The sequence below is a fragment of the Corvus kubaryi genome, unplaced genomic scaffold, assembly GCF_017639235.1.
Source record: "Corvus kubaryi isolate FWS band 111438036 unplaced genomic scaffold, C.kubaryi_AGA036_p1.0 split1-37296, whole genome shotgun sequence".
Classification (NCBI taxonomy): Eukaryota; Metazoa; Chordata; class Aves; order Passeriformes; family Corvidae; genus Corvus; species Corvus kubaryi.
Genome location: NW_024582075.1, coordinates 6,488,038 through 6,511,645, shown reverse-complemented (window position 1 = coordinate 6,511,645; position 23,608 = coordinate 6,488,038). Strand labels below are relative to the sequence as shown.

At 38.1% G+C, this 23,608-nt stretch overlaps 1 protein-coding gene across 1 annotated transcript; it reads left to right on the top strand.

Moving 5' to 3' along the window:
- Positions 1 to 1,827: 1,827 nt before the first annotated feature.
- Positions 1,828 to 23,532, top strand: CARNMT1 (carnosine N-methyltransferase 1). Its single transcript, XM_042012714.1, has 8 exons — positions 1,828 to 2,193; positions 5,736 to 5,931; positions 6,877 to 7,040; positions 14,131 to 14,271; positions 18,153 to 18,331; positions 19,347 to 19,460; positions 20,393 to 20,496; positions 20,753 to 23,532. The coding sequence occupies exons 1-8, from the start codon at positions 1,862 to 1,864 to the stop codon at positions 20,855 to 20,857; spliced, it is 1,335 nt and encodes a 444-aa protein (XP_041868648.1). The 5' UTR covers positions 1,828 to 1,861; the 3' UTR covers positions 20,858 to 23,532.
- Positions 23,533 to 23,608: the final 76 nt, after the last annotated feature.

Genomic DNA, 23,608 nt, shown 5'->3' with positions numbered 1-23,608 from the left:
GCAGACACTGACCTTCTGAGATGTAATGCCAAAGGTGGCAGATAGTACCAGCAAGTTCAAAAGGGATCCAGAAGATTCATTGACCCTTCACACATAAGTAGTAAAAGAAGCAAGCAGGGCTATATCATGGATGGACTGTAGAGATGTGGTGTGCCTAAATTGTGTGCTCTTGCCAGTTGCTGCAGCAACTCAGCAGGAAAGGATAATGAACTCTTCTGAGTATATTTGGAAGATAAAGTATTTCAGGTGCATTTATAAAAGCTTACAGAGCTGGCCTGTAACTTGGCACATTGGCAGAATGCTTTTGGTTTGCAGGTGGTACAGCCCCTGACAGAAAAAATCTAGTTTGCTCTTGGTGAATGCCTTTTGATTGCCAGGGCTGTGCTAGCTCTGCAGTGGTTGGGGAGAGCTGCATGACAGAAACCTTGGTTCTTCAGTGAAGAAAAGGTAACTTTCTGGAAGTGGTGTCATCTGCTGGCAGCAATTTCAGGCTGTCACAGCTGAAAGAAAGCTTTGCTAAGTGTCTTGCATATATTCAGAAATGTAGAGCGATAAAGGTGGTTGTGTTCTATAAAAGGTTAATGGCTTTTCTATAAGGACAGAAATACAAGTACATTATTAGTTTGGTATTTAGAAGGTGATTTTCTTATGTTGAAATAACAGAACATGACAAGTCCTAGATACTGATGTAGTAGGAACAAACTTTTTATCTCTCAAAGCTATGGTTCCAACTCTAACCTTCAAAGTCTAAAAGCTGAATTTCTGTATCTTTGATTCAGATGTTGGTTCTGTCACACACATGGTATTTCCTAATTTACATACCCCCTTGGGAACAAGGACTCTTCTGTCCGCTGAACCGGTTATGTCTATGCTTTCTCTCTGACACTGCCACTGAACACAGTGTCCAGTGTCCATTTGCTGTCTGGTCAGTTACTGTACTTAGAAGAGAGCAGGAGCGAAAGTGTTTATCTTAGGAAGCTGATGCTCCTACTTCCTTGCAGAGAGGAAGCTAGTGTGCCAAAAAACTTTCCGATTCCTGTTGCATTACTTGGATTACTAAAGACTGCCACTGTCTTTAGACAGACAAGGAGGTACGGTAGCTTAGCTTTTAAGATTGAGGGGATGGGCAGTCGTGTATCAGCCACCTCTTCTCAAAGCGAGGTGGAAAGGTGTATGGTGTGACTTGCTGCCTGAGATGGGACACCTGGTCAAACAAATTTTGTCAGGTGGAGGAGGATGTGCCATCATCTAGTCCACAGCTGGTCCTTGCACATCTTTCCAGGAAATATCATCCGTCTTCAGTCTGGCGCAGAGGTACTTGTGAAGTACTGCCTCTTGCTACCACTGTGAACTCGCTGCCCCTGGCTGCCTGCCAGCGGGGCTGGATGCATACCTTACCCCAGCCTGGAGCAGGCAGCCGGGCGGAGAGCCGGGGCTTAAGTGCTGAGCCGGTACTTCGTGTGCGTGAGTACCCCGAGGAGCGCGGCAGCTGTGGATCCTCTCCTGGTACGCCTGAGGTGCTGCGGCGTCACTGCCGCCAACTGGCAACCCGCCGTGCCGCTTCACACAGCGGGGACGGGCGCCACGCCACAGCCACTGTCCCCTGTGACACCAACCGGCTCGGGAGCGCGCAGCGCTCTGCCGGGGAGCTGCTCCCCGTCCCTGTGACACCAGCTCGGGAGCGCGCAGCGCGCTGCCGGGGAACTGCTCCCCGTCCCTCTCCGCCGCGTGCGCGTGCGCGGCCGCGGCCCCGCCCCCCTCTCGCGATGCCCTCCTGCGCGGGGCCGCAGGCGCTCTGCCGGAAGGGCGGCGGTGCGCATGCGCGCCGGACGTGCCCGCGGGCGCAGGGAGGGCGGGGGGGATGTCGGCCACGTGCGCCGTGTCCCGGAAAGCGCCGCTGCCAAGGCCGCATCCCCAGGGCGAGAGGGAGCCGCCCGCCAAGGTGATGCGCAGGGGCCTGCGGCGAGGCCGCGAGGAGGAGCGCGAGCAGCTGCCGTGGCCAGGAGAGAGCGCGAGCGGCATGGGCGCGGAGGCCGAGGCGGAGCGGGCGGCACCGCTGAGCGACGAGCGGCGGAGGCGGCCGCCTCTAGAGCCGAGGGCTCTGACGACGGCATCGGCCAGGGCGGTGGAGGAGGAGGAACGCCTGGAGCGGGAGCATTTTCGGAGGATCATCAACGCTTTCCGATATTACGGGTAATTGAGGCCTGCCCCCTGGGCGTGGGGCCCTGCGGGGTCCCTCCGCTCGCTGAGCGGCCTCCGGAGGGTCCGAAGGGCGCTCGTAGTGCGTGTGGTGCGGCCGCCTCCCGCTCTGCGCTCCGTGCGTAGCGCTGTGTTGGGGGCGGGGTGCCGAACCCGCGTGTAGAAAGGGCTTCTGCACCGCTTTTCTGTCGCGATGCGCACAAAGTCGCCTTGATGTCTGCCAACTCAAAAGCTTAAAAGAAAGTAGCAAACCTGGGCAGGGTGTCTCGAGGTCTCTTAGGAGACAAAATGCTCTAAAACACTGTGAAGACTTCAAAACAGTAGTACTTTGCTGCCAAAGAGATGCAAAATGGTGTTTCGATTATGGGTGGAAATTCTTGAAAGACATTTTACTTTGCAGAAGAGATAAGACTTATTGGTGGAAATAATGGATGCTATTTTTAATAACATCTGTTGAGTCAGAAGAGGGTTTGCTGGCTCCATAGGAATGAGCCAGCGGTGGTGGGGACACCTAGTTTTAGGACCGATTCCGTTGAATAGATGAGAAAGCAAGTTACTTGCATTGTGGTGTAGTGGAGACTGGAAAAGCTCAGTCCTCTTCACTGTTTTGGTAAACCCGTTTCCTGTTTCTGGGTTTGGAAGGCAGATTTGTACTTCAGCTGACAAAGCCTCATCATGTGACTCATTACTCTATGCTGGACCCTTTTTTGTCAATGTAACACAACCATAATATTTACATGGTAGTGAGGTTCTTGGTAGGAGTAGGTGATATTCGTATAATTTCTTCTGTTTGAGGTTTTTCTATCTTGGCTTTCATTTGTTTTTCGGGATTAATGTTTGAGCGGGAGGTTGGTCTGAACGACTCTTCGATGTCTCTTCCAAAGTGAATTCTGTGACTCAGTTTGGACATACCAAAAACGTAGTTAGTTGGAAGTATCTAATACTGGTTGTTACTAATTCAATTCCGACCTGTAATTTATTTATATTGGTGGTGTAATTGTACCCTCAGGCCTCAGAAGCTGGGAATATCTTTCTCAGCCTCCTGCTGAACTGTGGGTTTGGGTTGCTTTTGATTGCTTGTTTCAGTAAACATATAAGAAAAGGATGTGACTCAAATTTCCAGTACAGAAATTCAGTGCAATTAGCTCTGTCTCAAAGAAATAACTCAAAATTTAGGTGAAATGACATATCTTGGTACTTAATAATTGGAGTTTTTGTTTACTCATGCATATATTTCCAGTTAACTTGGAAACATATATGAATAAGGTAGTAACACACTTTCAGATGAGTTCAGATCTTGTTCTTGTCTTCTAGAGATAAACAGAGATAACTTTATTATTTGTAATTTTTCTGATTACAGTGAATTATTCATTCTGCTAGATGGTTGCAGTTTAGCATAGCAGGGTTTTTTTTTTCCTGATAAAATTTTGAGGAAGATGTTGTTGAGCTAAGTTGATGCTAAGAGCTAAGTTCATGTGCTTTATGTAGAGCATCAGTTTATTTTTTCTCTTGTTTCTTTTCTGTTTCTTGTCCTTGAATGTAAGTTTAAACTACTGTAGTTATTTGCCCCGAAGTTTGCTTGAGATTGCTCAAAAAAATCACCAGCAAGGGTATGAGCAAAAGCCAGATTTAATACTAAACTAGAAAGCACAACAGATTCCTTGGCAAGGTTCACTCTACTTACAAAGGGCAACTAAGGCACAACAAGGGGAAAGCAAGCGACAACAAAACCAAACAAAAACCAGGCAATGAAAGCAGAATGAATTGAAACTACTTAGGTATGTGTGTGTGTGTGTCTGTGTGTAAAGACAGTGTAAACCAGGATGAAAAGGAATGTGGTGTAAAGCTTAACACCAGTTAAACTTAACAGTACTTTCACTTAACTTATACTTTAATTTATGTCTTAACTGTAACAATCTAACAGAGAAATAATGCTTAACAGCATTTAGCCTAAATTATAATTATAACTTAACCTAACTTCCAGATTTGCTATAGCATATGTGCAAAAGGGTATGCATGCAGACAAGAAATAGTCAGTGGAGGATAAGGTGCCTGTGGAAAAATTCCCCTCAGAGGTCAGTGAAAATATGCACTTTGGATGCTTTTGTGTCTCCCAACAGGCATGAGGGTATCAGCCCAGGGCATGTTGTGGTTTGGCGATCCTCCAGGTATAGCAAACCTGAGGGTTTGCTTGCTCTGAGAGGCATCCCCCTCAGAGGGAGAAGATTGCTGGTCACAGGCCCTCTGTGGTCCAGGAGAGCTCAAAGGGCCCCATCTTGGACTGCTGTTCATAGAGTGAGCTTTAGTCATAGCAGTGTTTCATCCTGGCCACAGTTTGGGTCAGCCCTTTCTTTGAAATTGCAAGAATAGGAATGTTATGCCATTCAGGCTGGAGAAATACTTTCCAAGGCTGGTCACGAGAAAAACAGAAGCTTGGTAGGAGTTCTGAGAGCAGACAGTGTTTTTTGATAAGCTCAGAAAGAGCTGAGTCCAGGTGGTGTTTTCAAGGACAAGGCCTAACAAGCATTTCTCAGATCACACTGCAGCCTGGAAAGGAGTGGGTGGGGCGGGGGGAGGATGCACCACCACACTATTGCAGTGAACGAGCTGTTCTCAGTAACATATGAATGAGATATTACCTGGTCAAATTTCCAGACTGAGGTTGTAACTAAAATGCCAGTAATTGCAGCTGTCTTTCATAATGGCTAGTTTTTTCAGCTTTGTGCTGCTGTGCGCTAACACAAGGCTTTGGGAAACTGCAGTATGACTTGACCAGCTGAAATAATTTGGTGGTCAAAAGGGTCAGTATCTCTTACTGAATTTTCTTTCTAGAGTCATCATGACTGTGCTTAGCAACTATTCTTCTGTCAGTTTAGACAGAAATCAAATCTAGCAAAATCTTGGAAGAGTCACCATTTTCATGAAGCTTCTATCCTGGAGAATTGGAAAATATTTTTTAGTTTGCATTGGTTACATTATCATGCTCACAGTACTTATGAGGGATATGCTGTTAAAAGAAGGTAGCTTAGTATCTTAGTGTGGCTGCCAGAACTCTGGTATGGTCCAGCTGTGACTTTTACAGTTCTTCCAAAAGCAGTGGGTTTTGAGGATTCCAATTCCCACTCCACGTCTTATTATTTCTGCAATCGAAGCTTACTGCTGCATCCAGCTATTAATTGAATTTAAATTGGATTTGTGAAACAGACTTGGGAGATGATTGGTTGTTAAATTTTATAGATCCGTGTATTAAGGTAGTGATCACCTGCTCTGGAAATGAGTGGTTGATGATGAAACTGTAAGAAGGAAAGAAGAGTCCTCTTAAACTGGAATGTGTTAAAAAGAGTGGTAAAGTAGAACTAGAGCTTAAAAAATTTTTGCTTTAAAAATTCTAGAAAACTTGTTCTCTGGTAAGGAGCTATGGAGTCTGGTCACTTTCTGTGTATAACAAAATGAATGATTTTAATTGTAATGTCTTAGAGTGAATTATTTACATATGTGTATATTGCTTCTAAATATTTAAAACTTTTGCTTTTTAGAACGAATATGCATGAACGAGTGAACAGGACAGAGAGGCAGTTTAAGTCTCTCCCAGCTAACCAACAGAGTCTTCTTCCTCAATTTCTTCCTCACCTTGACAAGATTCGGAAGTGCATTGATCATAATCAAGAAATACTACAAACCATTGTGAATGACTGTGTTCATATGTTTGAAAATAAAGAATATGGGGAAGATGTATGTTAAAATGGAGTTTTTTCTTGCTCCAAAATGAAATTCTTTATGCTTTGGGATTTTCTGCATTTGTTTTTCACACTGTAGACCTCCAACTTTCTTTCCTTTTGCCTTTCTTATTTTATCATTTCGTGTTTGCTCACACTTTTCTCACTCTTGTCATTCACATTTTGCCTAGCTGATGCTTAATGAAGCTGTTTGTTGTTAGTTCTGTTAGTTACAGTTATGAAAACTAACTGTGAATCTGGCAAATTACTGTAAAAAGGCATTTTTTGCTCCAGAGTTCTAGCTTTACCCTGGTTACATTTTAAAATTGTTTTTTTGTTAACTATATAGAATATAAATGATGTTTTTTGTCTTACTGTAGGTTCTTACATATTACAACATTGTAGATTGGTTACAATTCTAGACAGGCCAGATATTTTTAATGTTGTTATTTAATGTTGTAAATACTTTTTTTTACTACTTGGCCTACTTTCTATCAAAAAAATGACGATAAGAGTGAAAGGACTGACGAGATGGAAACTGAAGTCTGTGGATACAGGCAAGATACAGTAATGGGCAGCTCTCATGTGAGCTTCTCAGTTTTGTCTTATCAGTATCTAAAGGGATCCTTTTTTCAGGGTAGGCAGTTCAGCCTCTGCACTACCTGATCTTTTCCTGAATAAGGACTACCAGTTGTGCTTTGCTATGTGTTGTTTTTCTGATACAGAAACTGGACTCCTGAATGCCAAACAGAGACCAGCAAACTCAGTTTGTTTAGGATATTAAGGTGGATTTAAGTCCTGGTCCCAGGAGTGAAAGGGAGGTGCTTTGTCAGCTGATACTGCCAGCAGCTCTTGCAGCATGGCTTTTTTTCTCTTCATGATTTGCTTTTTTCCCCCCCCAAGACTCAAGATACTTGGTATGTTTTCCACTAACTTTTTTTTTTCTCTCCATTTTATTCAGGGAAGTGGGAAGATTACACCAGCTTCAACATTTGACATGGATAAATTAAAGTCCACATTGAAACAATTTGTGAGAGACTGGAGCGAAGAGGGAAAATCTGAGAGAGATTCCTGCTACCAGCCAATTATTAGTGAAATTGTAAAGAACTTTCCAAAAGAAAGATGGTAATAGTGTCTTAAAACTTACATTTATGTGGACATACACTGTTGCACAAATCTAACAAAGTTTTTATGGAGTAATGAAAAGCTTGGTTTCAAAAATAGAGAAATTTTTATGAACACAGTGGAATTTATTTTTAAATCAAGAAAGTTTTTATTTTTAATACAAGATGTTGGAAAAGAGTATAATTGTAAGCTTTACAAAGTAATACCAGGTAAACCAGCAATAATTTTTGTGTTGTTGTTCTGCAGCTGGGTGTAAAAATACATGTAAACCTTTCAGGAAATTAACTCAAGTTGTGCTCAGTGAGGTAAAGTTTGCAGGTTAGCAGATTCTCAGAGTGTGTCTGCTGCAGATGAAAGGAGGGACTCTGTGACAGCAGGAAGTAAGACTTTGGCCCTTCATGATGGAAGGAAGGAAGAGGACTTCTAGTGCAGTTGTACTTAGTTGCACTAAGAATTTACTCTAAAAATAGTAAATTCTAACCTTGGTTTCAGACAGCTGTTCTAAGACAAGTCTTAAAACTTAGTTGCACATGTGAGGATAATTTTATAAGTATTGGCTCGCTAACAGCTCCAAAGTAGTCATTGATGCAAGGGTCTTAGGAAATTTAGATAGAAGCATACTGGTAAAGTCTCAGAAGGTTATAGAGTTATAAGAATTCCATGTTTATTGGTTCTGTCAATTAATCAACCCAGTCATCTTAAAGTGCGTTTTAGTTTAAACTTAATGGTCTTACAGTGGGAAAATTTGAGAACTTTCTATTCATAACTGTAACAGGCGATTACGTAGGTTTGATAATAGCAGGGTATTGTTGTGGTGGTTTTTCTCTCTCAGCAATCGTTAATAATGCACTTGTACAACTTGGAAAAGTTTTTTAAGTTTCTTCCACTAGCCATCTTCTGTGGTGGCAGAACACAGAGTGTATACGGTTTCTATTTTGCCTTGAACTGACTTGTTTAAAGCTACATACACCTTTAAAAATGTTTTATCTGAAACTGAACTTACTGCAATTTTTCTAGTGCTAATAGTGCCTACATAAGATAAAAAATGAATTAAATACTGCAGCTATATCTCTGATACATAAATCTGTAGGAAAATTCATGGTTAGTTTTGCAAGTAATCATTCTAATCTCCAAAGTAGCAATTCAGCTTTTTTCTTGGATGCTAACTCTAATTTTGGTTATGGGAGAGGTAGCTTATGTCAAATCTTAAGAGATCCATGACTGAGGCTGGAAAATCTTAACTTTTACATTTGTTGTCAATGAACTCTATTTCAAAAACTCCAGTTGATAATAGGAAGCAACATGTGGTAACAGATGGGGTGAATCTGAAGTTGACAGCTTTGTGCTTCTTTGCAGGGAATTCTCGTTTTCAAACAAAACTAATGTGTCAAAGCATGTGTCCCTATTGTGGTAGCTCTGAAGTACCATTTGAGTTTTATTTTGTCTCTGCTGAAATCTCAGTACATCACTGTGTGGATGAAACATCTCTACTACAAGTTTGAGTTTGTCAAACTATTTTTTTTAATTTCTAAAATGTGTATTGCTTAAATACATAATTAAAAGTTTATTATTCATTAGCACTTAGGTAAAACCTCTTCTCTGTTCACGTATTGTTAGCTGCTATGTCAGCTCACTCATTTTTCCTGGTGACCGAAGGCTCTCCTGATTAGGTGTACTTAGCTTTTTGATGTAAGAAAGAGTCATGTACTGTCAAGCTTAACTGGCAGTGCCACTTCACCCTTGTGCAAGAAGTAACTTCCCTGGCAGGTCAGTCTGGCCTTTAGGCAAATTTTATACAAACTCTTCACTCTCCGGTGTCAGGACCCAAGGGGATGGCATGAAGCTGAGTCAGGGGAGTTCAGGTTGGATATCAGGAAAAGGTTCTTCACCCTGAACACGGATGAGCACTGAACAGACTCCTCAGGGAGGTGGTCACAGCAGCAAGCCTGTCTTGACTTCTGGAAGTGTTTGGACAATATTTTTAGGTACACGATGTGACTCTTGGAGTGTCCAGCATAGGACCAGGAGTTGGACTGTCTTACCCTGGTAGGTCTCTTGTAGCTTGGCATATTCTATGACTTAGTGATTTTGGAGTGGAGCAGTTTTTCCAGTTTGAAGGGATTGACAGGTCCTCAACTGACCACAGTGGGCTTACTCTATTGTTCATAGTGGGAGAGGACTGACCGTGGACTCCAGTGTGTGAAAGAACACAGCCTGTAGGTGAACCTCAGAGTGCAGCTTTGCATTGCTTTAGAATTTCCTTTTGTAGCACAGAGCACTAAAGTCTCCTGAAAGGATGAAATGAAAGTGCTAGAGAAAAACTGCACTGGATCATGAGAGTTACTTTTTCTAAATGTATTTTGTGTTGAAAATGATAATATTATAAATTCAAAACTGTCAGTGCCAGTCACCTTTCACTCTGTAAAAGAAATTGCAGTACTCATCAAATATGTAATACTCAGTGGAATGGTACATTCAGTTTCTAGTTAACATAATTTGTTAACATTACTGATTCCATGCATTGGAATAATGTGAAAAAGGGGTTTAAATTTTTGAACCTACCCAAGTATGTTTCACTCCATGCATGCGCACCGTGTAGTGTTGCACTTGCAAGATTGACACGTATGAGTTCTGTTGGCATGTAAACAGAAAAAGCAATGAAGTGTTGTGTATGGTTGCTCTTTGGGAGGTAGAAGAAGTAAAAGCAATGGTTGAAAGGAGCTGTAAATCAGAATAGTTGTTTAGTAGGTGCTACTGTTATAATGTGTGTTTCAGTCTAGTCTTCTGATAAGGCTATCATGTAAAAATAAATTAAATGGCGAAAGCTGTTCCTGCCTCTTATTCTTTCTGCTTAGCACCTTAGCACAGAATCTGTTAGTAGGATCAACAAAGCAGTTTTAAGTAAATCTCATGAGATCAGGTCCTCATGAAGAACTGATAGATTTCTTGAATTTCTCATGTTGGAATTTGTGTTTCAGCTCACAGGAGGTCTGTAATATTTAAATATCTTGGATTTCTTGGATTAGAATGAACGTACTTGCTGTAGGAGAAAAGAGTAAAACAGATACATTTTTATTTAATGAAATGTTTTTACTGAAGCATTTTTATAGGGAGATATTTAAGTTGAAAATATAAACGAGCATACTCATAAATTTTTTTCAGGTTTCCCTTTTTTTCTCTCATCTTGGTTTCCTGCTTAGATGAAAGGAAGTAAAGATCATCAGCTTCATGTTCAAATGAAATTATGAAATAATTAACCTTTTTGTTAATTATTGTTCCATGGCCAAAACTGGTATACCTTAGGCATTTTTTCCGGTTTTCTCACAAACTAGGCCTCTGGAATGAGCTATAACTTAAAATTCATCTGTGTCATTCTGTCCAGCAATCAGATGTATTTTCCAAGATGCTGACAGAACACCCGGAAAGAAATCACCAGAGTTTAGTTTCCTTTTAATATGAAAAACAGCTTATTAGTCCTGAGCCCAAGCTTGACTATACTTCTTGAGTGTGTTCAGTCACAGTTATAGTAGAGTTGAAATTTCTGCTTTATTTGAATTTTATTTGACTTTATATGAAATACATCTATCCTTGCAGGTCTTTTTACTTTGCCTAAACTTTCCTTTAAACATTGGATTTAAGGGCAAATATATTATCAGTGTTACTGCATCACTTCGTGCTTTGAGGGTCTTTAAATGAAAATATCTAAAACTCAGCTGCCAAGTCTGGAGAAGAATTGCTCTTCAAATGATTGTGCTGTTTAGCATTTGTCTTTAAAAAAAAATCTCTGACAATGTGATTGAAGTAAACTAACAGAAGATAGTATACTAAGAATTGCATCTGGTTACAAAGAGTATAAACACTAGGAAAGGAGTCCCACAATGTGTTCCTATGGTGATATTTCCACTGATCAGAAGGCCATCAAGGTGTGACGTGTGTATTTATTACTTAATTTGATAAATTGAAATGCAGTGTTTAGCTTACAAAAATGAGGTTTGTGTTTGATAAGATATGCTCATTTTTCTTTTGGTGAGCATGTCTACCCCTTCAGCATCATTGCTTTTTATTACAATACAATAGACAGGAAATAAGCCTCCATTTTTATCATGTTTAATTTTCTGGTTTTAGAAAGGGTACCTTTGAAAAGTTAAAATCTTCATTAATATCAATAGTCTTCTAAAAGCTGAAAATATATCACACTGAAAAATGCAGTGTGGAAAGGGCATGACAGATTTTAATTGTTTCTGATATTTCTTCACTGTCATTTTTAACGGACTTGTGCAGTTCCAGTAGTTGAGCTGAATAGTACTGTGCAGGCCTCTTCTCTGCTCCTTGGCCAGCACCTTTCCCCACAGCTGTCAGGTTAATAGCTGTTACTTCCCTCTTGGCCCACAAGTATTTAGTGGATTCTTGTTGGGTACCCATTTATGTTCCTAACCACTGCTGGATGTGAGTCATAGAAATCCTCCTGTTGCTGGCTGGTGCAAGACTTGTTTTCTGTTGTGGATAACTTCGGGTTATTATGTTACCACAGTTAATTTTTTTTTTAGTTGACTTTCTAAGTGCTGCAATCACATATCCACCAGAGAAAAGCATGTTTTTCTATCCTCTTAAAGGACTATAGCCCTTAAAAAAACCAGTTTATGTGCAATTAAAGATTTTTAGCTATTATAATTACTCAACGTAATTCATTAACAGTTTGCCACAAACAATTCTTTTTAAGTCTTGAAAAATGTGTTTGACCATTTTTTTTCTTATAATGGGATGCTATAAGCAGTCACTACTTGTTATGCAGTAAGTTTGCCACATACCTGATTTCTCTGACTGTAAATTCAAAAAGAGGCTCTTGGGCCATTTTGGAAGGTTAGTGTCTGTGGACTGTGGTTTGATTGTATTGTGCTGTATTAGTTGTGCTCTGTTGCTGAAATGAAGTTTGTGGCCAGGAGCATTCTCCAGCAACTGGTATGAAGAGTGTAGATAGAAATTAAATTGCTAACAAATTTCCAGGCTTTAATCCCTTAATAAAGGTGCAATTGAAAGTGTAGTTAAGTCTGTACTAGGAAAAGAAAATAGAAAACTGTAAGAGAGAATTGGGAAAATGAGTTTAGAAATACAGAAACTTCATATTGTGAATGAAAAGATAGAAGACAACTACAGGCGATTTAATATCAATTCACTTGACTGTTAGAGGTTTTATCTTGTTTCAGGGTGCATAAAGGTGCAGATTTCAAAATGTGACTATACCTGCATATCTATTGGTTACTAGGTTGCTTTAAGAAAAGACTTTTCTACTAATCAATGTATTGTAATCTTGAAAGCAGTTCATGGCTTATCAGCCCATTTATTATAGAATTGTCCACATGGGGGTGCTAAAATCTGTGTAGAGCTAGTCTAAATATTTCATAAATAAAGTGAAATTGTAAGGAAGTGGAGAAATAGATTAGGTTAGAAAATATGTTTGGAATAACAGTGTACCATTATGAATAGGAGAAGCTGCAACATAGAAGCTTTTCTAGCTTCTACCAGAAAGCAATTTTCTTCTTCCTTTTTCTGGTACCCTGTTTTCAAAAATTCCGTATTGACCATGTAGTTTTCTCCTGAATTAATTTTTTTTTTTTTCAGTAGGACTTTGTGGCTAGCTTTCTTCTGGTTTCCCCTGCAGAAGAGAGGTAATGAGAACCATTGCGTCACAGGAGTGCTCTTCAGTAATAACGAAGTCTTGATTTCCAGCTTCTTGTTAAGTCAGGAGAAGAGCTTGGCTGTAGAATGGAATGGAAATGAATGGAATGGAAATGAATGGAATGATTCTCCATTTTGGAGACCTCACTAACTAGATGATCAAATCATAACTCAAAAGGCACTGTTAAAATTGCTTTGTTAGATTGCGTGGCCTTTGGAAAAGAATAATACTTCCTTTTGGATTTGGGTAATAGTGTTCAGAAAAGTACAGCTTTTAGGATTTAATCATCTTCATGCTTGTGCAGCATCCTAGCTCTTTCGAACCCTTTGTGGCATTCTGAATTTTTAAGTAGTCAAAGGCTTTGTGTTTTGGTGTCTTTTATCTGATTGTGGCCTCCTTCATGTAGTTGCATATAAATTGGTAGATATATGTTTTGTCTCTGAAGGTGCTGTGCAAAACAGTGTGGGGAGGTATATGAATGTTCATACTTTTTTTTTGGTGTATGAAATTGTTAACTCTTGGAGTCTTGTTTATCACTGGAAACTGAAAAATTACTCTTTTTAGATTAAAGGTCTTTTCAGTTTGGCATGGGAGTGTTTTATGTTTTATGAGTGAAGGTTTGATTGCATTCTGGTGGAAGTCTGATGATTAGACTATGTCTATATTGCATTTTCTACCTCAGAGAGGAGTGAATTTTGAGATTCTTAGTTCTATTTGTTAGCTGCTGCACTTGGGAGAGATTTTTCTAAATATTTCAATAAATACACTGCTGGATGTTTTCTGATTGTCTTCAGCTTGATGGCTAGGTATGGGTAAAGGGTTAGAGAGCTGCAATGTACTTTGATTTAGGAATACGTCACTTAGAGTACTTCAGCAAAACCAGTGAGCAGCATATGAAGAACCCATCGTTGCTGAAACATTCACTACTTTAAGGTTTTTACATTCTGAATTGTTCATCTGATTATGGAGATTTTATATTTTTGTTTCTCGTGTCAAAATACTTTTTTATTTTTTTTTTTCTTGCAAGGTAACAATATGTCTAGAATGCTTTCTGATTATCAGTGGGGCTCAAAGAAAAGTACATGCTATATGACAATATTCTTTAATTCACTTGAGAAATTTTTGGCTTGATAACTGTAGAAGTTTTAAGGAAAACAGACTGTGTATAGTAATTATGCTCTGTATTCTGAATGAGGGTTGTATATGTTCTTTTGAGTAATTTCTGTGAATTATTTTAACTGTACAATTAACCATTCTGGTCAGAACAGGCTCAATTGCCATTTAAAAGTGAAGGCATACAGGAAGCATAATACAATATCTAAGTATATGATGGGAAAAATGTTTGGCTGGACCTCTAAGTTGTGTTAAGGGGTATCAGATAAAGACTTAACTATTATTTTTGTTCTGTTGCAGGGATTTCTCCAAAGTTAATATCCTGGTACCTGGTGCTGGGCTAGGTAGATTGGCGTGGGAAATAGCTATGCTCGGTTATGCTTGCCAAGGAAATGAATGGAGCCTCTTTATGCTCTTTTCTTCTAACTTTGTACTCAACAGGTATATAGCTTATGTTTTACTTGCTGAATAAAACCTAGAGAGGCAGAATGATAAACCAGTGAAGTCTGAATAATGTAGATCTCACAAGAATAGATTTATGAGTCGTAGTATAAGACGCACGTGCTCACTTTATAGAATGCTTTAAGGAAAGTCTTAGGGATAAATGGGGAAGGAAGTACTGTATCTGAGTCATTAAAATTACAGAAGCATGACTTTCAAGTTGGGAGATTTAAAATCTCTAAGTTGTACAACAGATTTTCTGCATAATTTTAATTAGGATTTATGATTTATTTCACATTTGTTTCTGTAAAACGGACACCTATCTTACAATTACTGAATATGGGCTAGTAAATACGTCCATGGCATTTAGTGGTGGTGATTTTTAACAGAGGATAGCTGTTAAAAAAGAAGTATTACATTCAGTAGTAAAATTTTAGGCACTGTTTTGACAAGAAAAACAATCACTGAAGTGTGGTGAGCAAGTGGCTAAAATAAAGAGTTAATAGTTCCGCAATTACGCTCAGATAATAAGTTTAAATGTAGTAAATTTCATGTTAAAGGTTTTACTTAAAATGACATTTCTGTTTTTGGTGTTCTGCCACTTGCATTGGAAGTTACAGGTTTCAAAATCACATTGTTAGAGAGGAAAAAAGGCAGCACATGCAACTGTTCTTTTAAGAAGGGGAGTGGGAAGGCTATGGGCAGGCAAGTATTGAAAGAGGTATGGGGGGTGGTTTTTCTTTGGGGGGAGTTAGTGCCCAGTTCACAGAGGCAGAATTTGACAGTTCATTCATCAGTCTGAAATGATACACCTTTGCTGGAAATACCTAAACTATTGGCTTTTTTTCTGTATTACCATAATGTTTTGGACACCTGTTTATAGACTGATTGTCCACAGCACACTGTGGTTGATGATCTCACGTCTCGTACAGCTTGCTGTTCAAAAACGAAGGGGGAGACACTGAATAATACCTGCTGCATATCTGCGTGTAGCAGTAGTAGTTGGTGTGATAATAAGAAATGTTTACTGGAGGTTCATTTGTTCTTTTTTTCCTGCATTATTCTCAAGTGACTCATTTGGAGATGAAATTGTGTATTACAATTGATCTGACTGATGCTTTGCAGCTACTAAAAGGAAGCTACATTCCTGCCCATGCTTTGGACCTTCAAAGCAGCATTAAAGCATTCATTTCCCATCTTTGGGAGCACTGGTCACAGAAGTTGGTTAACTTCACCCCTACCCTCTGATGACATGCTTCTTTAATTAAAGCGTCTTTGGCCTATATGTGAAATTATCCTAAAGATTCATGTTTTGCTAACTGTAGCAATTTTAGCATCTAATGCTCATGTAGTGTCTCCTGTTTATGTAGGCTATTTAGCAAAGAGGTGTATATGTATTTAACTTGCTAACAGTATGAGATTTTGAGTATTGCGCAACTGCTGTAGTCCTCATCTTTGCTGGACAAGTTATCATTTATATTCACTTGTTAGCATGGAAGAAAATACTGCTAGCATGACTCTGAGCAGCAGTCAATTTAGCTGAAGTCCAAGCATTCCTTTCTGCCAGATGTAATTGTGGGCTGGATGTGTCTGTTATGAAGGTTTTAGGGACTTGAAGATTCTTTCAGTTTTGTCTTAAGTGGCTGTTCACAGTTAGCCGCCTGAACTGTACATCTGCTTTTCTGAAACTGGAAGAAACAGCAATGACCAATATAAGCTGAAGATAATACCTAAAGAAGAGTGGTCAGAAAAAGGAATTTAGTAAACTGGTTTTTAACTATAGTCTCAATTTAATTTATACTTGCTTTTATTAACTAAAACCATTTTGCTCACATGTGCTTACAGTTTTACAGCTTACAGCTTTACCTTCTTTCTCTTATGGTGGTTTATATTTAGGAAGACAAAGTACTGTTTGTAATGTCAAGCATTGCTACTGTAGGCTCCTAGATGGAGCCTGGCTTAATATTTCTGTGTGCAAAGTGGTATTTGCTGATTTTCACACGTTTAAAAAAAACCCTTTCATATCTCTGAAATTGTGAACTTTTGTTACAGTGGATAAAGTTGCATGGTATGGTATGTAGAGTGTATGTCATGGTGTAACTGTGGTCACTGTAAATACCTGAAATTATTTAGAGTTTGTTATTCTGTTGAGGAAACTAATTTGAGAATGAAGTGACCCAGGACTAGTTAAGCTTCAGTGGCTCCAAGGCTGTTTCAGTCCTAGTATGGGAAATTCTGCTTTCCCTTGTATGCATAAGGTTCTTACATGGTGTATTTTTCTTCTTTACTTTCTGGAAAGAATATAATTTTAGATAAATCTTGACAATTGGAGAAGACTACTAGTTGTGTTTGTTGCATGCCCACGAATACCTGAGGATGAAAACAGTTAAGTTATGTATATATATACTGTAAACCAGTAGTCAGAAGTGAGATTTGACCTACTGATTTTTTCCAAAACTGTCTTTTCATCTGAATGTTAAACAGTGAATATTCTGCCCCTGTGGAAAACAAGGAAGTGTGTCACACTTAACTATGTTAGATTTTTATAACAGAACGTATACTACACTCTTTTGTTGTAAGAGTGGAATTGCCAAGGACTGGAATACTTGGTTTTGAAGTAAAAATTGTCGAAACTGGAAATGGAGGTTTTCAAGCTTGTATATGAAAAGGGATTGCTGTTTTCTATTACATTGGAACTGTTTCAAAGTCTATGTGAACATGAACTCCTTTCTAATCTTTTTCATTTATTGCTGTTGTAGTGGTTAGGGGGCTTTTTTGTTCTTTGGTTTTGGGTTTACTTTTTTTTAACCAACTGCATATGTCTGATAGATATTTACTTATATATATGAAGAAAGTTGTTGAATGCTGTATAGTGCTGCTCAAGTACAAGTTTTAGTTTTTAACTGATGAAATGAAATAGAGATACGACATGGAGAAGGTAAAAAGTATTATTTCAGAGACTTTATCACAGATGTATTCTAACCACCAGCCAAAAGAGTGCACTTTCTGTAACCCAATAGATTGCTTGAAATCCTTGATGATATGTATTTTGTGGGGCTGATATGTCCTCTCGTTGTCTTTGGAAGAAAGTGTTTTTTTCATTTTTTAGTTACAAACTAATTTTACAGAATGGTGGGAAAAGCTTCCTATTAAATGCTATGTTTATCAATTTTTAAAATAAGAGTTGATTTAGTTACTCATGTCAACCCAGAAATTCTGTTTTACAAAGACATGTTTACTTAGCATGATTGCAAAGATCCAAATGTTACAAACTTAAAATTACTATTGTTGTGCTTTGCAACATGGAAACGACCGTGCTTTGCAAAATGGGGCTTATTTATTTTTTGAATTTTTAAAGCATCTCTTCAGTTAGCATCTGAAAAATGCTTTTATTTTGCTGTGCTTCAAAACTTCCTATGATTGTGGTTCAGAAGAGTCAAGAATGAGAGCAAACAGTTCCAAAAAAAATCATGGAACTAATGTTACTAGTTTTTTCCGTGTTTTTTTTTTTTTTTACTAGGAAAGGAGATGATTCAGAAAATCTTAGCTTTATTGAATATAGTAGACCATAAATTTCATTAATCTTACAAAATAAACATATGTATTTTCTTTTCAGCAGAGAAGTAAGTTGGAGAAAATTATAAGAAGTCATAAAAGAAAATTCTAGAACTAAAAAAGGCAGTTACTTTGTGGTAATGATTTTGTGTCAGATTAGAATTAGTTTTTTGATTAGTTCATTATGATGGGTGGTCTGAAGTGTGGTGAGCTAGATTAAGTCTTGTAGCAAATGTGGAGATGTTACAGGAACTTTGACTCTTACATATCTAGGTTACAGATAAGCAATTAGTTGAAACAATTTTGGTGATTTTCATATTTTGCAGATGCTCTGAAATTAACTCATGTAAGCTTTATCCCTGGATTCATCAATTTAGCAATAACAGAAGATCTGCTGATCAGATACGACCAATTTATTTCCCAGATGTTGATCCTCACAGTCTTCCTTCAGGTTCAAACTTCTCTATGACAGCAGGGGATTTTCAGGAAATTTATTCCGAGTGCAGTGAGTAAATGCAAAATTCTAGGCTATCCATGTAACTTTACATACTTTCAGAGTATTTGGGATAGATTATAAAGAGAATGGAAGTGTATCTACAAGTATTAAGAACTAACTGTAGCAAGATTTTCTTACTCAGAATGTTTATCCAGCTGTACAGTAAAGTGCAGATCAATTTCTTACTCCAAATCAGATTTTCTTTTCTTCCTAGTTATAGAAAATGTGGACACTTTCTTGTCTAACAGATGTTGCAGGAGCCTTCCCTACAGCTGCTTAATTTTCTGAAGATTCTATCTTTAACATTAAAAACATTCAAGACTGGCATAAGTCAAGACTTTTAATTTTTTTATTTATAGAACTTAAAGCTTGCTATTGCAAGAATACCTGTTTAGAGAAAAACAGGGAGACTCTTGCTTTAAAAAGCAGACTTTGAAAGTTCCTGCTTGTTGAATTAACCAGTAAAAAAACCAGCTGGGCAGATATTCAAATACTGAGTAAAATGTTTTAAAGCTAAGTGATTTGTGAAAGTACACTTTAGGGTACAGACCTGTATTATTCTAGATTCTGTCTAGGGAGGCCTAAAATCACTGGGGATTTTTCCAGTTGTGTTTTTAACGGTTGTCATAATGAAATTCATAGGACAGGTGAGTAATAGCGCACTTGAGCCTTCATTTATATAAAATGTGTTACAACATTTACATTTTACAGTATATAATATTTATAATTTTATATCATGTATGAACAGTTTTATTAAGTGGATATGTAAGAAGTATATGTAGTATTTTAGAATGTGTATGTGTACATATACACACATAAATATAGGTCAAACGAACCCAAAGTTAACAGTTTTTAATATAAACCAAAATACTTTATTTACTTCCAACAGAATTAGAAGCCTTCAGCTGTTGTTAGTTGAAGGTAATGCTGAGGGTGCCAGCAGACAGCCAGGGTTAAATGATGAACTTCTACAGGGTTAAAAGCATTGAAACTGATCTCTGTATACTTTGCTCTTTTTATGCAGATACTTGGGACTGTGTAGCAACTTGCTTTTTCATAGATACAGCACATAATGTTATTGATTATATTGATACTATATGGAAAATACTAAAGCCTGGAGGAATATGGATAAATGTAGGCAAGTATGACCAACTGCTCTTTCTGACTGATTTTTGATAGTATACCTGAAAAGTGTGTGTGAGTAATAGTGTCTGTGCAGAAAACTGTACAGCTAGAAAAACAGAGGGCTTGGAAGTTACCTCAGAAGTGTTCAAAATATGTTCAGATGTCTGCTAGTTACAATCAAGTCAATACCATATGATTCTTAAATAGGCAAGTAAATTTTGCTAGTGGCAGGTTTTGCATTCAGGCATCAAACATTTGTTTTTTGACAGATGTAGTGTTCTGTGTTGGCTTTTTGCCATTTGTCTAAGAAAATAAACTTGTAAATACATGCTTGCGCTTTTTTTTTTTTCCAATGTCTAATTGGTTACTCTGCTTCAAAGCGGAAGTTTTGGGAATGAGATTTTATTGGAGTCTTCCATGGTGAAGGAGTGTTAGACAAGACACAGGCATTAAACATTTTCCATAGTAAAAACTGGTCAGTCACTGGTCAGTCGGTCACCCTCCCAGTCCTAGCCAGTCAGAGTGCTGGCAGAGCTCCTGAGCAGACTTTTGTATTCTGAGCTATAGAGACAGCAGTGATGCTGGACTGAAGAAATTTTGAGATACAGAAAACAAAATCTGGTAGGAAAATGTTAAAAATTGTTGAATGAGAGCTAAAGTTATCGGTTTTCGTTTTGCATTGATTCTGAAATTCATTATAAAAATCTTATTCAAGTAACAGAAATATGTTCTTTTGTCAGTATTTATAGAATCATAGAATGGTTTGCCTTGGAAGGGATCTTAAAGATGATCTAGTTCAACCCTTCTGCTCTGGGCAGGGAACCTTCCATATTTTTAAATGTGTGAATCTGGATATAAGCGTTTATTGTACTATCAGTATGTGCTTTGGTTTTTAAGATACATTTTGTCTTTCTGATAGCCATTTCTGTTGTCTTTGTACTCTAGGTCCTCTCCTTTACCATTTTGAAAACTTGGGAAATGAACTTTCCATAGAATTAAGCTATGAGGATATAAAAAATGTTATCCTGCAATATGGATTCCATATAGAGGTAAGAAGATGCTGCAGTTTGCAATAAGCAGTATTGTTATGAATCAGACAAACTGCTTTGAATAAACCACCATATCATTCAGTATAATGGCCTATATTAATAACTTCCAGGGGTATTCTGTATCTTAAAAATTGGCTGCTTTTCTAATTTTTTAAGAAGTGTACAGATGGGCCTCATAGTCTAGTAATGCTGTGTAGCATTTTCTTGTATAGTTCCTGTAGAGAAGCTGTCTTGAAAACTGCTGCTTTGTTTTCAGGTGGAGAAAGAATCTGTACTGTCAACTTACACTGTGAATGAACTCTCCATGATGAAATACTACTATGAATGTGTGTTGTTTGTGGTGAGAAAACCAGAACAGTAGTGGTCTGAATAGGTTATTGAGAAAATAATGTTGGCTTGAAAGCTAGAAATGAGAATAAAATGATCCGGTGATGTATGGACACAACCTCAAATCAGTGGTGCCTTCTTGTTCCTAAGAGGATATAGATAGTGTCTATTTTCTTAATATCTCTATTGCTATTCAGACATATACTATGCCATGCATATTCATAATATACTTGTGAAAGGATTAAATGTTCACATGCACTGTCTTTGGGCTTTGGAATGCATTAAATGTAAAAGCAAAAGTGTTTTCTTGAGAACAAAATTTAATGTTTGCCATAACTAGGCTAATTCTCTGCTAATGCTGCCTCATTTTTCATAGATTTATAGTGCTTTTTTTCTACTTTCTGATATTAGGAATGCATGGAGGTGCTTACTGTACTAGCTGTGTCACTTTTAGAGAAGTATTTTTAAATGTATACTTAAGTTATGAAGTCTGAAATGGTTGGGAAGTGGTAAAATTATTCTTGACAGATAAAATAGCCATCAGAACTGTTAGAGCATTTTCTGTGGAACTGAAGTGAAATAGGTTATTATACAAGATCTAATCTTTGACTGTACCACTGTTAGAAGTTTAATTTAAAAAGAGAACCTATAGGTGATTTGAAATACTACGTGAAAGCAGAATACTGAGTGAAGGAAAAGCAGAATGGCACAGAGAAGCAGTATGTTAACCTCCATTCCGGAAAACACCGGTCTTGATTGATCTTAGTGTTGGAGCTGAAATGTGTCAGATGCTTTGCCTTCTTGAAATACACTGGTTTTGAGTCATCTTCTTACTGCTTAAGCCAGAAGTTTTAAAGTTGTTGAACGTAGCTGAGTTATCCATGCCATATGTAGGTAGTACAACTTAAAAATACCTGTTGGAGCAGTGAAGTTACATGTAAGTATGTGCTACAACCTAATCACCTCCACCTTAGCCAGGATATGCAGGCCAAATGGTAGACAATGTCCTTGTAACTTCAGATACTTTACCCATGTGACTTCTCCTACTAATTAGTTTTTTTCCCTAACAGATGTGGCTTAGGTGAATATTTAATCTACAAGTCGTGATACTGTACGAGAGGCTGAATCTCATGTCACTTTGGAGTTATGTACCTGAGAAAAACCTTAATTAACAGTCACTAGTCTGAGAGGAGGTGCCATGTTAGGCATTTTGTTTTTTCATAATATTGATTACCTTGAAGTTCCATTTTGATGCATTTTCAAAAATATATTTAAAATATAAAACCATTATGATGATGGCTGAATTTTTTTTTCGTATTTGGCTATAAGGACATTGGTCAATAGCTTGTTTGTTTCCGATTATTTTTTTATCCCGTCTTTCATGGTGACCTCCTAATCACATCTTTTTAATAGATCTGTTACTGGCTTTTGGATTTTTCCAGTCAAGGCCAGAAATTTGTGCCTTTATTTCTAAACTGAAAATCTGCAAGGCGGGAAAAAACCTTTTTTTTTAGTATTTTCAACACTGCATAATAGAGCACGTGCCTGCATATGTTTCAGTATTGTGCCCCTTTCTGCTCAGAGTCATGATTGAGAACAGAGGCTTCTGGTCTACAGAAGTTTTTAAGTGCACTGTGGCTTAAACTATTCTTTGAACTCTCTTGTTTCTAAAAGTGCATGAACTGTCAAGAGTTCTACCTTCTTCTGAGGGAGATGTGATTAAAAATTATAAACTGCTATTCAACAAATAAATTAAAAATAAAAATCCTTTCATGGTAAAAGTAAAAAGCCACATGGTTTACTTTCTGTATTGTACCATTTACTTCAGTTTTTGAGGGAATTTGTGATTCTTTGCTTTCAGTCTGCCTTTCTTCCCTTAGAATATGATTAGTAATTTACTTGATTTTCAGGCTTTTTGAAATAAGACAGAGGTTAGGTGAATGTCAGTTCTGAGTGGTGAGTGTATCTATCGGTAATATTACCCAGTTGCTGCCCCCTACACATTCTATACCTTGAAATGTGGTGTTCTGTTTTTCAAAAATAAGCAATGGAACTCTTTATTTATGGTTGAGTGTCAATATCCTGGGTTCTGGTGGTTTTTTCCTTGCCACTCCCTGTTGTTGCAGGTGCCATTTTTATTTGTTCTCTGAAGATGTTTTTACATGGGATGTAATACAGTGATGTGCATTTATTTCTGATCTAGAAAATGCTGGGTTTTTTCCAGAGCATTCTGCTTCTAAATTGCAACAGTCACATTAAGAGTGGGAAGCAAAATAATGTTGTGAACAAGCTGTTAGTAGTGTTTTACCTGCAGTCCTATTTACGGGTTCTTAGAATTCGCCACTTTTACTGTAATGCACAGGGATAATTGTGTATTCTAGAATTTGATCATTGTTTTATTTAGTTTTATATGCAGGGGGAAATGCTCAAGGTGTTCGTCAGCTGAGACTGTTTCTTTTAGGTCACTATTAAACTATACATGGTAACAGGTGTAAAATAAAATGCTGCATAATCTTCAGTGTAAAACTTCTTTATATGGAGTTTGATAAATGTAAAACGTCCTGTATTTTTTTTTAATGTGTTATGTTTTGAAATTGGTTGCAAAGATAGTAAGAGTGGGAAGTTTCACATCTGTGTGTGCACTTCCCGCAGTTCTCCGTGTGTAATGGACTGGATTTTTTGGATATTAAAGCTTGCTGTATGGCTTAATGTCTCGAGTGTTTGGCTCTGTCCTTTACTGCCGGGCGAGGCTGTGCCCGCGGGGGCTCTTCCCGCTCCATCCCTT

Coding starts and splice junctions, on each gene's coding strand:
- CARNMT1 (XM_042012714.1), top strand. CDS start 1,862: ATGTCGGCCACGTGCGCCGTGTCCCGGAAAGCGCCGCTGCCAAGGCCG. Junction 5,932..6,876: donor ATAAAGAATATGGGGAAGAT/GTATGTTAAAAT, acceptor CATTTTATTCAG/GGAAGTGGGAAGATTACACC. Junction 7,041..14,130: donor AACTTTCCAAAAGAAAGATG/GTAATAGTGTCT, acceptor GTTCTGTTGCAG/GGATTTCTCCAAAGTTAATA.